Genomic DNA, 16,430 nt, shown 5'->3' with positions numbered 1-16,430 from the left:
ACAGCCTGAAATTTAAAATGGATTAAATTGAGATTTTATTTCACTGGCCTACACACAATACCCCATAATGTCAAAGTGGAATGATTGTTATTTTTGAAAATMTGTGAATTTTTACAAATTAATAAAAAATGAATAGCTGAAATGTCATGAGACAATAAGTATTCAACCCGTTTGTAAGAGTAAAGATTTGCTTAACAGGTCACATAATAAGGTGCATGAACTCACTCTGTGTGCAATAATGGTGTTTAACATGATTTTGTAATGATTACCTCATCTCTGTACCCAACACTTACACTGATCTGTAAAGGTCACTCAGTCGAGCAGGGAATTTCAAACACAGATTCAACCACAAAGGAGGTTTTCCAATGAAAAGAAGGGCATCTATTGTTAGATGTAACTGAATAACCCTTTGAGCACGGTGAAGTTATTAATTTTCAGTGGTGTAAAGTACTTACTTGAAAGTACTAAAACAATACTTGAAAGTACTACTTAAGTATTTTTTGGGGTGGTATCTGTACTTTACTTGACTATTTATGTTTGACTTTTAATTCACATTCCCKAAAAAAWGTACTTTTTACTCCATACATTTTCCCTGACACCCAAAAGTACATTTTGAATACTTAGCAGGACAGGAAAATGGTCTAATTCTCACACACTTWTCAAGAGAACATTCCTGGTCAACCCTACCGCCTCTGATCTGGCAAACTCACTAAACACATGCTTGTAAATTATGTCTGAGTGTTGGAGCGTGCCCCTGGCTATCCGTAAATTAAAAAGATAAGAACATTTTGCTGTCTGGTTTGCTTAATATAAGGAATTTGAAATTATTCATACTTTTACTTTTGATACTCAAGTATATTTTAGCAATTACGTTTTCTTTTGATACTGAAGTATATTTAAAACCAAATAATTTTAGGCTTTTACTAACCTAATTGCCAGAGTGAAAAGAAGGAAGCCTAAAATATTCAAAAAATTGCATTATGTTTGCAACAGGGCACTAAAGTAATACTGTACAAAATTTGGCCTGAATACCCTGTTATGTGTGGGGCAAATACAACACATTACTGAGTACCACTCTCTATATTTTCAAACACAGTGATGGCTGTATCATGTTATGGGTATGCTTGTAATCGTTAAGGACAGTTMTTCAGGATAAAAAATAAATGGAATGGAGCTAAGCACTGGGAAAATCCTAGAGGAAAACCTGGTTCAGTCTGCTTTCCACCAGACCCTGGGAGATTAATTAACCTTTCAGCAGGACGATAACCTAAAACACAAAGCCAAATTTACATTGGAGTTGCTTACCAAGAAGACTGTGAATGTRGAGAGTTTTGACTTAAATCTGCTTGAAAATCTATGGSGACCTGAAAAATGGTTGTCTAGCAATGATCAACAATGAATTTGACAGAGAATGAATTTTAAGAATAATGGGCAAATGTTGCACAATCCGGGTGTGGAAGTCTCTTAGAGACTTACCCAGAAAGAGTCACAGCTGTAATCGCTGCCGAAGGTGATTCTAACATYTATCGACTCCGGGGGTTGAATATATTAGTGTTTTTATTTTTCTTGATTGTTTTGACATGTTAGATTTTTTTTTCTACTTTGACATTGGAGTATTTTGTGTAGATCATTGACAAAAAATGACAAATCCATTTTATTCCCCCTTTGTAACACAACAAGATGTGGAAAAAGTAAAGGGGTGTGAATACTCTGAAAACACTGTGTGTAAACCATTATAACCCTTCAAGCCTTTGTGGATCTTTTCCAGGATGCCAGAGTTTGGACTCATGCTCTGTGAGCGGGACTCTTCTCACGGTCCCCAAAATTCCGACGTGCCTCCCTACGCTACTACAAAGCTTCACCTGGCACCTCAACATCCCAGTATATGGCACTGTGGATCTACTGTCCCCCACAGGAAACCTCAGGCAGTCCCTGCCAGGACAGGAGTGCAATGGGAGTGTCTCCCTTCACATAGCCGAGGGTGATGGGTCCTCCATTGGCTACTTCTGCTCCGAAGGCATCATTCGCAAAGTCCAAGTGCACTCCAACGTCTCTGTCACTGCCACAGCCAAGGACCTTAGCCTGATTCAAGGGCCTTTCCTCAATGTGTCCTTCAGTGACGAAATCTCAGGTATGCTAACTAACCTAATCTTTTTTTGTCACGTTTTAAATCTTTTAAAGTAACTGTCCAGTGACAATCTCATTATTTTAACTCTACCCAAATTGACTCATCCTATATCCCCATTGGTGGCCAAAGCATAAATTCACTTCAAAAACTTGTATCTCAAACAAACCGTTTAAAAAATATTTGCTATTTCCTCATAGAGTATGATGTCATACTTCTGAGGAGGAGGAGCTGGCCAATCAGCAGTCTATTTATAATGGGTTAGGGTTAGGGAAATCTTACCTATTTATTTTTTAACCGCTCAACACAGAATAGCCGCATGTGCGCTCTCCCTCAAATCGTTTAGAGAAAATATCCTTTATTTTATTCAGCTTTGTTCAATTGTATTCTTCATACGATAAAATAATATAAAATTATGCCACACAATTCTAAGCAAATCTTGTCTGCTTAATGAACTAGTYTAGCCCARGGCCATATGGCATAGCCASATCAGGACCTAACATAAAGACAACTCAGAGTATGCTATTSTGTTCTTCTGAAATGGACCACATTTARTTCATATCATGTTTCGTTAGACCCGTCTAAAATAAATAATGGATTTATTGTGATGGTGTAGGCTATATTACATGGATTTATTATACTTTATAAAATGTAGATGTTCCAAAGGTCTGCATCAGTGGCTTGTAAGCMATGTGTAGAAGCCAGGTCACATTTCATAGAAATCTGGAAACACTGAACAGTTACTTTAATAGCCTCTTCACTTACCTMTTTATGTTTTCTTGTGTAACATCCCCAAGAGGGCACTGAAATACAGCAATAGCAAGGGGGTTTGTTTTAAAAATTGATTCAGTGGAAAATGCCATTCTCCCTCTCTTCAACAACTGTGTTCAAACTGTATTGGAAATGATTGTTCCTCATCACTTACTTTTTCTCTATCAGAGAGCATCATATATACTGTCCAGCCCAGAATGGGTTCCCCTGCCCTCCTGGCCACCCCAAACTGGCCCAGCGGTATGAAGCCGTACTCCACCGTGTCCTGGATCGTCAATCTGCCYGGCCACCTCCAGGCCAACTTGCTGTTCACTAACATCAGCCAGCCCAAGTGTGGCCAGGGGCACACGTGCATCAAGGTGCAGACCCTGGGCTCTCCAGAGGAGCTATTGAGTCAAAGGGAGGATGAGGCGGCAGAGGACAAGCTGATGGTCCCTGAGAGCTTCTACCTCAACATGTCCAACTGTTTGCCGGAGGACAGACACTTCAGTGTGCTCAGCAAGGTCACCCTGCAGAATACTAGCAGTAAGGACCTGTTTGTAATGTTTATTATGAKGTTGTGACAAGATCTGCATAATTCTAGCATTTTTCTCTCAAGACCTTTTCTGGTTATTTCAATAACTCTTTAAGAGATCTTCAATTTGAGGGAAAATGAAAACAATTGTTTATATTTCTTAAATGACATCAATACACGTAGGGCACTTATTAGGGATACATGGTGGTCTCATAATCATCAACACTGTGTTTAGGGGTGCTGGCAGTGAAGCTTGACTCAACTCAGAATATATGTTCATCCCTCTACAAAGTATGAAAAAAGCTCAGCGATATGTCAAAAGATGGAAGAGAAAAGCGCAACTTTCTACAAAATAKTATTGCTCTCTCATTCAAACCCTAATTCAACTTTTCTTCGCTCTATCAACTTGAAACTGATTGATGTTCTTGAGGGTAGGAAGGTGRATGCCAAAGCAGGTGTTTATAAAAAATAAAATAAAGTATAAATAAACAGCATGCAATTTAGTTGTGAACCTTAACTCTTAGCATGTATTACTGTCTAGTACGATTTGAGAAAATCTAAGAAATCCGTCAAAAGATGAGAAAATGGAATCTTTGTAAAACATTATTTACACCCTAAATGAAACCCTAATAACTCCACTTCTCTTTGCTCAATCAACTTGAAACTTGCCATAGTGTTTTGAATTGTTACATGGGAGTAACTTTGTTGCAAGGGAGGATGTACAGTATAATGCTTCCATGCAACTGTCTTTCAGCCTGCTCATAAACCAGCACCCCATTTCATTGCTACAGTACAAGCTGCTGTATTTGTCTAATTCTTACCATATCTAATCATGATTGTCTTCTTGTGTGTGTCTCTATAGTGCTGCTCCAGGGCGGCATTCTGGGGGCTGTGGGAGCAGTGCTGCTCCTTATGCTCATTGTGCTGACAGTCGTCTGCTTGGTGATAAGGTGAGAACACCTGCCTCACCAAAACAATCTGTATAGCTTTGATGTTAAGTTCAATCCAAGGTCATTGTATGACTTGGCCGTTTCCCCCCCCCTGTAGTTTGTCTGACTCAAAACAATTTATATTCCTCATTCGTGCTTTTCAGGAAGAAGAAAAGAACGATGGTCAATGAGGCTTCCATCTACGTAAGGAAAGGGAATATCTTCATCCCAGGCGACGGCATGTTCCACAAAACCCGGTCGGACAATGAGTCTCACGTCTACGCCTCCATCGAAGACACCATGGTGTATGGCCACCTGCTCCCTGAGCCCAGCTACGTGGGCACCATCCAGGCCCACTTCCAAGGACAGCCGGTCGACACCTACCGGACATTCATGCCGCTCCAGGACGGAGTGCCAGAGATCACAGAGACTGCTGCAGACCATGAGCCTGAACTGTTGCCTGAGAAAGACATGTACAGACCTTTCCTGGACCCGTCGGAATCCTTCATGCCATCAAGACCTCGCACGCCCATAAACCGTCACAACAGCATGGGCTTCATGGACCGCAGGATGGTGGACAACGAGCTGTACACGTTCAAGAGCACTGGGGATATAAATACGATTCGACTGTCGGGTGCAGACCAAATCCTAGATCCAGAGATCTCGGATGGGGAGGAATCCATTTAGCATACTGTGAGATGGACTACTGTTAATCATTTCACATTGTTGCAAGTTCACTGCAGTGTAGAAATGGAGCGTAAATGTGCCTTTGCATAACAATCAGGGAGTTTGTGTTAGTGATGTGTTGTCTACTGCATAAGACCATCAGACAACACTGGTACTACATTTCATTGGAGCCTCTGAGTCTACGCTTCCTCCAAGCTCCTTGAAAGCAATTTCTGAGACAGCACATGGTGCTGCTCTTCTGTTTCTACAATACTGGTCGACTTGGTTTTTGTGTATATTTCTTGATTGTATTTTATGTTTGTTTTATATGCTAGTATGTACTTAATAGAATGAATGTTGCCCTGGGCCACTGGTGTGCCATGGATTTAGGAGCAGGGTTGCTTGTTTTGTATCCAATGAGTAACCTTGGGTTACTTTTAGCTTTTTTGCATTGTGTATGCTGTTTTGCCAAAGGTTTTTCTCTGTAAATGTATTTTTAGACATTACCAAACTTTTTCTCTGCCAATTCTGTTAATAAATTAATTTGACATTTTGAGTGGTCTGTGAAAGTGTGATATTGTGAATAATACCGTTTTTTTTAGGATAGACAAGGTAATCAATCCAAAACACTAAAACTTACAAAGAAAATACAAAAGGTTTCCTTGTTGTTATGGGGAAAAGTGACATTATTTCATCCTTTGGCTAAAACCTGTGACCTTTTAAGTCCTGTCTTGTTATAACCTTGACCCGCGGAAGACCGATTGTTTGGAAGGTTTTCATTGGAGTGGTTACCATTGAGTATTTGTGGAGGGACTTTTACAGGAAACAACCAAACCTTTAGCCAGAAGCCAAGGGTCATCAGATTGTGGCAAACTTTGGTTTAAAATCTTGTCCTCAGTACGAAGGTAAAAACAAATATATATATATATTATAATCACTGTTCATTGAACATTCCCAAAAATATTTTTTGTTCAGTAAAGTGTAGTAGTTGGGTTTTCATTCTAATTTAATAACTATTTAGTTTTTTATATATTTTTCAGATAATATCAGTCTAGCCATTGTGTGATAAAACAAACAAGTATTCAAAGGCTAGTTCTCTGAAATAATTATTGTCAATTAGATAGGAAAGTGTTGGATTAAGTACCAAAAATCTGGATAGTAAATTGAAGGATTTCATACATGTGCAAATTCACATGAAAATGTGTCGTTGAGGCAGTTTCCTGGATGCAGATTAATCCTAGTCCTGGATAATCCTCAATCTCTGTCCAGGAAACCACTCCATTATATTTTACAAAGAATTCTCCATGTACCAGTGTTTCACCTGTTATTTTTGTCTGGCTCTAGAAAAGTAACTCTTTCTAAAAGGTCCAAAATTCAGGGGTTTAAAGCATACATTGTTGAAAATAAGGTATGCTTTTTTGGTAGGCAACAAAACATAATTCAAGCAGGGGAAATGCAGATAAAATAAATGGCACTCCTCAGATGATGTTGAACTCGTAGACAGAGGCCTTRTCATTACAGTTCTTGTCCAACCATTTCCCACCAATGGACTCTGAGAGGATGGCACAGTTCTGGGAACTATTTGTCTTTGGGGATCTGGAATCAGAGTTCCAGTTCTTGTAGAGGATGCTGTTGCCTGCCTGGTCCATCCATTTGCTTTCAGTCACCATGTAACTGATGTCCAGCCAGATCAGCTCATCTGGGCCAATGTGATGGTGGATGTAGTCGCTGAGATGGATGTTCTAGTCCTTGGACAAGGGGTTACTGATAACACCCCCAAGGGCAATGCTGTTGTCAAAGGCTGTGTGGTAGCTCTTCCAGGAAACACCCGCCATGAACCTTGACCCCTTTCAAACAAACTGAGGAGCCAAGAGAACATTTAAAATTCAATTCTACCAGCTGGAAACTGTATGGTCAGAGCGCCTTTAGAAGTGTTAAAACAAAAATACTGTTATGTCCAAAGGGTCCTGCACAATACCAGTCTGTGGGAATCTCACCTGACTTCAAAGCCTGTTGCTCCTTCATACTATTTAGATCCTGAACAATGTCATTGATCTGCTTCTGTAGTTCCTCTATGGGTGCATCTTTGCCTTCATCTGGGGTCCAGCAGCACCACAGAACAGACGCAGTTGGAAAACAGGATGGACTCAATTAAAGAGGACACAAAGTTTGAGCACTAGGCTCCTGCTCCAGTAAGGTGGCAATGCCAGATATTTGTATTGCAGTTAATCTTCCGGAAAATGAGAGCTGTGTGTAACAAAAATGTTCTCAAATTCTAACTTATTTGATTAAAAACTATTTAAACACTGGAAATAAATATATTCTGACAATTATATAGTGTAAGGCATCCACCTTTTTCTTCCTGCTGGAATGTTGAATGACTACTTCAATGTAGACCCTGTCAATTTCTCCCCTCTCACTTCCACAAAAGGAAAATAAATGTGTAATTGACCTGTCCAACCTTAGGACCTGATACTCTCCCAGACCGAGACATCGCATGCACTGACATCCTTGTTTTATGTCTGGGCGTCCCAGTGGTCCCCACCCTGTACTTTGAAAGAGAACAATAGTGGTTCTATGAGTCAAATGACATCTTACTCACTTAATGATCAACTAAATGATCTCTAATATGATTGCAATGTAACTTCATTTCTTMGCTTACATTTTTTTACTCAGGATCTTGGTCAGGTTTTTAAATGGTGAAGTAGTAAACAGACATGTTTCTTTCGACCAGTCTCCTCTCAGGCAGCACAGAGCAGACGCCCCAGGCCAGGGCTCTTACGAAGTGGAAATGGTCAAGTCTCACATCTGCTCTTCGGCTGTGCACTTTATGCTCCTCTGATGACACGAACACGTGGCAAGGACAATAGGACACAGCGACTTTCAGAGTTGTATCTACTCAATTACAGAAAAACATATACAGTTTAAAAGATATACAGTATAAGCACTTTTGATATGAACTTCACTTAATGCTGAACATTTGTGAAATCCTGGCCAACCTGGAAGACTCAAAAGGGGCTTTAGTTTTTATTGGAGCCATTTGAATGCCAAGAAGACACTGTTCAAAATACCCATACACAATTTTTATTGGTGATTCAGAATTTCCCTGCTTTGACGTGTAAGGAAGACACATTGCATAAGTCTTTAAATAAATAAAAAATATCTTTCATACTTTTCTCAGAAAACAGACAAGGAAAAACAGACTGTACAAATAAAAAAAGCTTTATTAGAATAGTAAACAATTACAAAAACAGTGATGCTAACCAAGAAAGCCCACTTTCTGTCTCTTCTTTCCCAGACTCTCCTCCTCCTGCAGAAGCTCCATGAGTGGGGCGTGGAGGGCTTTCCCTACCCGTTTCCCTGTCTGTAGAGACACACAACAGAGCATCAGAATATGTTTGTGTTGGAGATATATATACACACACACACAGTACCAGTCAAAAGCTGACACACCTATTCTTAAGGGTTTTTCTTTATTTAAAAAAAGACATTGTAGAATAATAGTGAAGACATCAAAACTATGAAATTACACACATGTAGTAACACCCCAAAAAATTTCAACGAATCTAAATATATTTTGAATTTGAGATTCTTCAAAGTAGCCACCCTTTGCCTTGATGACAACTTTGCACACTCTTGGCATTCTCTCAACCAGCTTCATGYGGTAGTCACCTGGAATGCATTTCAATTAACATGTGTTCCTTGTTAAAAACTGCGGAATTTCTTTCCTTAATACGTTTGAGCCAATCAGTTCTGTTGTGACAAGGTAGGGGGGTATACGGAAGATGGTCTTTTACCAAATAGGGCTAAGTCCATATTATGGCAAGAATAACTCAAATAAGCAAAGAGAAACGACAGTCCATCATTACTTTAAGACATATTTTCACGTCTCTCCAGAGATGTTCGATCGGGTTCAAGTCATGGCTCTGGCTGGGCCACTCAAGGACATTCAGAGACATGTCCYGAAGCCACTCCTGCGTTGTCTTGGCTGTGTGCTTATGGTCGTTGTCCTGTTGGAAGGTGAACCGTCACCCCAGGCTGAGGTCCTGAGTGCTCTGGAGTAGGTTTTCATCAAAGATCTCTCTGTACTTTGCTCCTTTCATCTTTCCCTCAATCCTGACTAGTCTCAGAGTCCCTGCCGCTGAAAAACATCCCCACAGCATGATGCTGCACCATAGGGATGGTGCGAGGTTTCCTCCAGATGTGACGCTTGGCATTCAGGCCAAAGAGTTCAATCTTGGTTTCATCAGACCAGATAATCTTGTTTCTCATGGTCTGAGAGTATGTGCCATTTGGCAAACTCCAAGAAGGCTGTTATGTGCCTTTTACTGAGGAGTGGCTTCCGTCTGGCCACTCTACCATAAAGGCCTGATTGGTGGAGWGCTGCAGAAATGGTTGTCCTTCTGGAAGGTTCTCCCATCTCCACAGAGGAACTCTGGAGCTCTGTCAAAGTGACCATCGGGTTCTTGGTCACCTCCCTGACCAAGGCCCTTCTGCCCCGATTGATCAGTTTGGCCGGGTGCCCACGTCTAGGAAGAGTCTTGGTGGTTCCAAACTTCTTCCATTGAAGAATGATGGAGGCCACTGTGTGGCCACTTCTTGGCGACCTTCAATGCTGCAGAAATGTTTTGGTACCCTTCCCCAGATCTGTGCCTTGACACAATCCTGTCTCGGAGCGCTACTGACAATTCCTTCGACATCATGGCATGGTTTTTGCTCTGACATGCAAGTCAACAGTGGGACCTTATATAGACAGGTGTGTGCCTTTCCAAATCATGTCCAATCAAGTTGTAGAAACATCACAAGGATGATCAATGGAAACAGGATGCACCTGAGCTCAATTTCGGTGKTCAAAGCAAAGGATCTTAATAATTATGTGAATAAGCAAGGGGCTGAATACTTGTGCGTCTTATTTTTAACACATTTGCAAGAACGTCTAAAAACCAGTTTTCTCTTTGTGATTATGGAGTATTGTGCGTAGATTGGTGATTTTTTWAAATCCATTTTAGAATAAGGCTATAACGTAACAAAATGGGGGGGAAAAGGCAAGGGGTCTGAATACTTTGAATGCACTGTACATTGCAATGCATTCACATAAACAAAATAAACTGTACATTCACACACTTCATGAATTTCCTCTACACAAAAGGTGTAATTGTGTAACCAACTTTGTGTTGTGCTGATAAGGTTAACATTTGATACAACTGAACATTCTATGCTAATAAGTTTGCCTGGGTGAAGACAGATGGTATGAAAAAGAGGCATCCTATTTCACCTCTGTCATCTCAAAGATGCTCTCTGGGTCCAGGCTGCCTCCCCCCACCTTCCTGACACAGGTGACCGTCCCCTTGTGTGTGACAGAGATGATCAGGCTGGCCACCGAACACGCCTTCTCCTGCAGCGTGGCGTCCACCACGTGCCTATGGCCCACCTGGAGTGAGACGAGGACACACACAAATAATGTGTGACTAACCATCATTTGTGGACAAAACCATCCAGCTTACTATCCTTTGTCTAAACTAAACTTATGTACTCATGTAAATGATGTGATTTGTTACACTTATAATACCATCTCAGCAGGTGTTGCCATGTCAATGACCGAACCCACCTTGCACAAGGTCACGATGCAGGGAACGTTCTCCACATTGAGTCGCATGCAGTCATAGGGGTCGTCTGACAGCTCTATTTCCTTCCCTCCTTCCTCATCCTCAGAGATGTGCACTTTGGGAATTCTGTCGGGAAGAGAGGGAAAGTCAAGAATGTGTTTGACTCAGGACTAGATGTTCTATTGCTGGAGCTCTGTAGGACAGACTTTATGAAATCACAGCATCTATTTCTTGCAATTTAATGAGCAAAGTGGTAACTGAAGCTTAGCGCCTTACTTTGTATTGAAGAGAGCTGCTTTAATGGCAACAGAGATGGCATCAAAAAGATTTCCATCACACTGCAGGAGCTGAGAAACAAAACAAAAAGTGATGACTACACACACACACACACAAATAAATAAATAAGAGACCAATTACACTTTGAAAGGGGAACTGTCCCTCCCTACCTTCAGGCTACCCTACATCCCAACCCGAGCACTCCTGCCACCTCTGGTCTCTTGGCCCTCCCAGCCCTACGGAGGGCAGCTCCCGCTCAGCTCAGTCAAAGCTCTTCTCTTCCCTGCCCCCCCCCCCCCCCCCGAGGGTGATATGTTGTCTCACTCACCTAACATGAATGCACTAATTCTAAGTCGACTGGACTAAATCGTTTTTGGTATCTTTTAGTTGTCACTATTAGACTAAGCAGAGGTGATTTGATGGATGTTGAAATGTTGATGTTGAAATGGTGCTGGAATAGTGGAGGCAGCTCCTGTTTTCTTTGCGACTTACGGTAACTCTCCGTGGTTCTAAATCAATAGTTGTTTAGCAGGTCATGTAACCATTTGTGACATGCAATATGCTTTGTGGACTTCACTAGACAGAGGTCGCTCTCCAGGTTTTGTGATGAAACAAAAAGGTGTGGTTGAATGTATTCTGCCACTGTCTTTTTAGGCCTACGGGCGCAAGGTACAGTATATGAACTAACAGGTTACAGAGCAAACAACGCAATTATCCATAACACATATTGTAATATGCCTTTACATTTTCTGTCTCGACTTCCCCAGTGATTTTACCCACGCACCGCTACTGAAGTAGGCCTGTTGTAAAATAAATATCATTAGCCTATTGCTGTCATTTGTAGGCCTACAGTGGGAACTCACCTTTTTTGGTAATTGCTGCAATATAAGCCTGTTCAAAACTTTTGTGAAGGTTTAAACCAGTAAATTAAAATTTAAATATGCAATAAGTGTTTTTATTTCATTCTGAGACATTTTCTTTAGCCTAATTAAGTTCCAACTGTAATGCTGTATTTGTAGCAATAAAATAGAATTACTGGTAGGCCTGCTATAGGGGCAACTCGCACTCAAACCATGAATATGAAAAATCTTTTGTGTAACACTTTTTTGGTTACTACATGATTCCATAGTTAATGTCTTCACTATTATTCTACAATGTAGAAAATAGTAAAAAATAAAGAAAAACCCTTGAACGAGTAGGTGTCCAAACTTTTGACTGGTACTGTACATATAATAATTTATCCGCTTGAGGTCCCCCATGCTCCTCGAGACAATAAATAACCAAAACAATCACACTCAAAATCTGTCTGTTAAAGCTAGAGTTAAAAAATTATAATTAAAAAACATGGGCTGCACTTCAATCCACCGCATCTGCTGATGTCGTCATTCCACATCTGCATTGGAAGGTGGCAGAACTACAGCTGTGTTTGTCAGACCAGGCGACATCTTGAAATTCAGTCTTGTCACGAAAACGTCTGCAGTGTCCGAACGGTTTGGTCTACTTAAGCAATACGGCCTGAGGGGCTATGGCATATGGCCAATATACCACGGCTAAGGGCTGTACTTAAGCACAACGCGGAGTGCCTGGATACAGCCCTTAGCCGTGGTATATTGGCCATATACCACAAACCCCAGATGGGCCTTACTGCTACTATAAACTGGTTACCAACGTAATTAGAGCAGTAAAAATACATGTTTTGTCATACACGTGATATACTGCAGCTCTCAGCCAATCAGCATTCAGGGCACGAACCACCCAGTTTATAAAAAAAGAATATGACACCTCTACGGAAAGATGAGACGCCCTTCGTTTTGCTCTTAAACCCCCACAAGTGCCACAGGACTAGTCTGAAGGTAACCCGGTACAGGGCCGAAAAATGTATGGAAGTGAATTAGGCATCTCCACGTCAAAGGTACACAGCTAATACCACGGTTAAAAACATTTTTTCCAAATCTCTCTCAGATATAGGACAGACACTTCAAATCATTCTTCCTTTTGTCCTAAAATTCTACATCAGATAGACAACGTATCCGTGATACGAACATCTTAAAACAATTCCATATTTTAGCTTAGTAGAAGCGTCGCGTTGCAATATCTCCAAAATCACATCGCTGTCACGCCTCCTTTCGGAGGTCTGTAGAATTGCAAAAACCGTTTGAATGGTCCGTTAGCTCTCAGCAGCAAGATTTTGATTGGATGTTACATTTTAAGAACCCTCCCCCCACATGCCTGTTGGTGCTACGTGTTAGGTTCGTCACTGTTTTCAGACCGGGAGGGACATTTTGCAGAGAGTTGTTCCGTACGCTAGTTTGCAACGTCGCAGAAAATGAAAGAACACCCGGAGGAAAAATATAAATCTGTCTTGTCAGAAGTGTGCTCTATACACAAAATGGACATACGCCAACATTTGCTGAGGTTTTAAATCAGCGATTTCCCGCCATAGACTGTAAAAAGAATCTGTGCACACTGTTGCACCTACGACACTAATCTAGTGAGCACTATTGGCGCTCCGCCCAAGCAAGGCATTTGATTGGTTTGACATGTAGCGCGGGGTCACTGATTTACACCGCGTCTCCACCCTTTTTAGCAAATTTTTTGGCCATAAACCTCCCCAGGCTTACCCGTATTAAGGAAGCCTGGTTGTCAAAGAGGCTAGCTTAGGAGAAACCCAGCCCCGGGCCCTTAGACTCTAAGGGTATACAATACGCGTTTCTTTAGTAAAAAGACAAGTGCTGCTGATAATACTGCCATCATCGTCAAGGCAAATGATATGCATGTGTAGCCTATGTATCGATGCTGTCTGGCCAAAAAGAGTATAGCATGTAATACAATTTTTGGGGGCCAGACAAAAATCAGATACATGGGCTACATGTAGTAAAACCTAGAGAGGGCCGCCGTTTCGCTCGCTCGGATGCTCTCTCCGGTGATATACAGTAGTTTCAGCCACTTGCGATTTGAAGAAAAGCTGGCAGGTGCACAGTGCACTGTTTGGATGCTGGAATTATTTTGGATGTAAAGGTGACCTACTTTTTGAAGTGATTTGTTGGACAATCAGACTGGCCCTCGCCTGGGGCCTCCAAATCACTAAGTCCGCCCCTGGCACCAGAGCTTCAATTGACACCTGCTGTTGAACTTGCAGTGAGGAAGAATGTTTTAGGCCTACCAGAGTTTCACCTTTATTCATTGAACAATGTAATGCTCATCTTTATAAAAAAAACAACAACATAATAATCTGGTTGAAAATTAACGAATTTGCCTCCTTCTGTACACCTTTATCTGTACAGCGGTAATAGCCTATCTGACAAGGATAAAGAATGCATAGTGGTTTGGGAACACGGAGCCGGCATCTCTCTATCTTTCTAGCGGTCTCTTTAAGGCCTAAGCTTTTCTTCTTTCATATATATATATATATTTTTAAATATCTATATCCTACAGTGGACTATAGGCCTAAATGCAAGCAATGACCTAAAGCATTTAGCYCTAAAATCTCCAACATCTGAACCATGAGGTCAACAATTATTGTTTTAGGAAAGTAAAAACCAATAAAACAATAGGCTATGAAGTTTTGAATATGCTACACGACGAAGCAAATCGTTTTTTGGTAATTTGTTATAGGCAGTTAAGGACATGCAACTGTGGATCATTTGGCCAATATCGTTCTTTTGAGGGTGCTGGTAGCACCAGGTCGGAGGTTTCTCTCTCTATCTCTTTCTACTCAGATCTGAACGGGTCTCTCGGGTCCGAAACGGCACGGGTCGGTTTTGCCACAGGCCTTTTCGGAACGGGTCTGACTGTCCTTGGGTCCATTCGGGAACGTTTAAAAAAAATAATTCATTGATGCATATCGCGTCGGGTGGGAAAGCCACAGATCCATTTTGGAACCTGTTAAGACCTCTACTTTGAGGCCCCGTTGCCATGTCAGTCACTCACCAGCACGTCCACATAGAGCACCCAGCAGTGTTCCCCTGGGCTGATGCAGAGGCTTTTCAGGTCCACACTGTATCTGTTGTTGAACACTTTGTAGAGGGTGTTGCTCAACTCCATGCCCAGCTCATCACCACCCCGACCCTCAAATTCTGGTGTGGCATTGGCAGAGCTAGGAGGGGTACAAGAAGAGGGTGATTCATCAGATGACTTGTTACAACACTACCACCAGTGTCCCTCATATTAGATTTATACTGTACTCCAACCAAAACAACAATGCACTCACCAATCAACAAAAAACTCCAGGTAGCCTTCATCTGGGACCATGGGCCTTGGCTTTCCCATTTCAGCTTTGACTCCCACTAGCACGTCTGTATGCCCCTGCATGGGACAAGACACATATATTGAATGCAGGGATATGATACATGTATCTCACTGTCTGACATGTCAGATTCCACTGTGTTAGTTTTTTGATGTGCAACATTGTTTCGCAAGGAGCATTGAAATTACCAGTGTCACTTTGGCTGAGCCATCTGTATTTGACACCATTTCTGTCTCAATCTCCATGTGTCTGTAGTCCTCGCATCCTCGTCCATCAACCCGTAAGTCATCCTGGTGAAAAAAATGACCATAGAACATAAGAACAATATCTTGTCACATTCTGGCATTAACGTTAGCTTGTTAGCTAGCTATGTCAAAAGGATGCCTTTCGCTGTGGTAAAGAAAGACAGCTAGCCATAAAACAATGAATTCACGCAAAAAGGTAAACTGAACAAGAGCATGTAGCAATATCTTTCAGAATACCACCTACCCGTACACCATGCAAAATATACACCTTTTCAGCCTCACTGACTTGTACAGTAGCCATGATGCGTTGCACTAAAATACCTCATGTGTTCTTCCGCTGTGTACGTCATCAAAGAGCGGCAAAAAGGCACAGATAAAACTAAGCTTCTTATTGTACCTCAGTGGCAGAAACTATCCAAATTGATGCTGGATCAGTGTACAAATCAACACAGTTCTACCATTCGATTCAAATGCCCGGAATTTTGTATGTTTTTGGACTGTTTGAATTTGTACTTCATAGCCTTTGAGATAACATGTCAATGATTTGGCTTGTTATGCATTCAAACTCAGACAATTTTAAGATCGATATTTCTTTGATTACTGCTATGTTTTAACTTGGACATTTTTATGAACCAAATAGCTATAGTTATTACATAAAAGTAGGCGAGGGATGATATTTAGCAAAATACTACTTTATAGTAGAGTTGGAGTTTAAATTGAGTTAGATGCATAGCCCAAAGGACGGCAGATGGCGATATTGAGTCGTTTCATCTTACCGTCCAAAGGGAGTCCATGCAGCAGGCTACACTTGTATCCCCCGTGGAGCCGTTCAAACATATAACATTCTCGATTCAGGCTGCAAAGGCGTCGATTTCCTCCTCAACACGATTTAATGGTGAGAAAAAAACGGCAAATGTGCGTAATTTCCTTATGAAACACCACTTTCCATAACCATGCAAATATGAATGCTAGTCCTGGGGTGTAATCATTATGCTGATTCTGTTGCAAACCGTTTACTCCAAACAGAAAATGCAAACGAGAGTTTCTATTGG

The 16,430-nt window shown here is 41.3% G+C and overlaps 2 protein-coding genes across 2 annotated transcripts in view; one reads left to right on the top strand and one right to left on the bottom strand.

The window, feature by feature from the left end:
- Positions 1-5,561, top strand: part of cdcp1b (CUB domain containing protein 1b) — a 29,526-nt gene extending 23,965 nt beyond the window's left edge. Inside the window, exons 9-12 of the mRNA XM_023976330.2 lie at positions 1,769-2,131; positions 3,065-3,421; positions 4,273-4,360; positions 4,504-5,561. Of these exons, the coding sequence (XP_023832098.1) occupies positions 1,769-2,131; positions 3,065-3,421; positions 4,273-4,360; positions 4,504-5,026 (1,331 nt within the window). The 3' untranslated portion in view covers positions 5,027-5,561. The remainder of the gene's footprint in view (positions 1-1,768; positions 2,132-3,064; positions 3,422-4,272; positions 4,361-4,503) is intronic.
- A 2,648-nt stretch (positions 5,562-8,209) lies between these two features.
- Positions 8,210-15,731, bottom strand: exosc7 (exosome component 7). Its single transcript, XM_023976665.2, has 8 exons — positions 15,623-15,731; positions 15,322-15,423; positions 15,098-15,192; positions 14,818-14,983; positions 10,888-10,958; positions 10,614-10,737; positions 10,281-10,436; positions 8,210-8,369 (listed from the first exon to the last, which is right to left on the bottom strand). Exons 1-8 carry the CDS (start codon positions 15,677-15,679, stop codon positions 8,265-8,267), a joined length of 876 nt encoding a protein of 291 aa, XP_023832433.1. The 5' UTR covers positions 15,680-15,731; the 3' UTR covers positions 8,210-8,264.
- Between the last annotated feature and the right edge of the window lie 699 nt (positions 15,732-16,430).

This window comes from Salvelinus sp. IW2-2015, linkage group LG31, assembly GCF_002910315.2.
Source record: "Salvelinus sp. IW2-2015 linkage group LG31, ASM291031v2, whole genome shotgun sequence".
Classification (NCBI taxonomy): Eukaryota; Metazoa; Chordata; class Actinopteri; order Salmoniformes; family Salmonidae; genus Salvelinus; species Salvelinus sp. IW2-2015.
This window is presented reverse-complemented; position numbering and strand designations above follow the sequence as displayed.

What these genes read in the sequence shown, in the direction of transcription:
- exosc7 (XM_023976665.2), bottom strand. Translation starts at nt 15,679, where the DNA reads ATGGCTACTGTACAAGTCAGTGAGGCTGAAAAGGTGTATATTTTGCAT. An exon ending in CTGGAGTTTTTTGTTGATTG is followed by an intron (nt 14,984 to 15,097) that starts GTGAGTGCATTG and finishes TACCCCTCCTAG; the next exon opens with CTCTGCCAATGCCACACCAG. An exon ending in TGCTCTATGTGGACGTGCTG is followed by an intron (nt 10,959 to 14,817) that starts GTGAGTGACTGA and finishes TTTGTTTCTCAG; the next exon opens with CTCCTGCAGTGTGATGGAAA.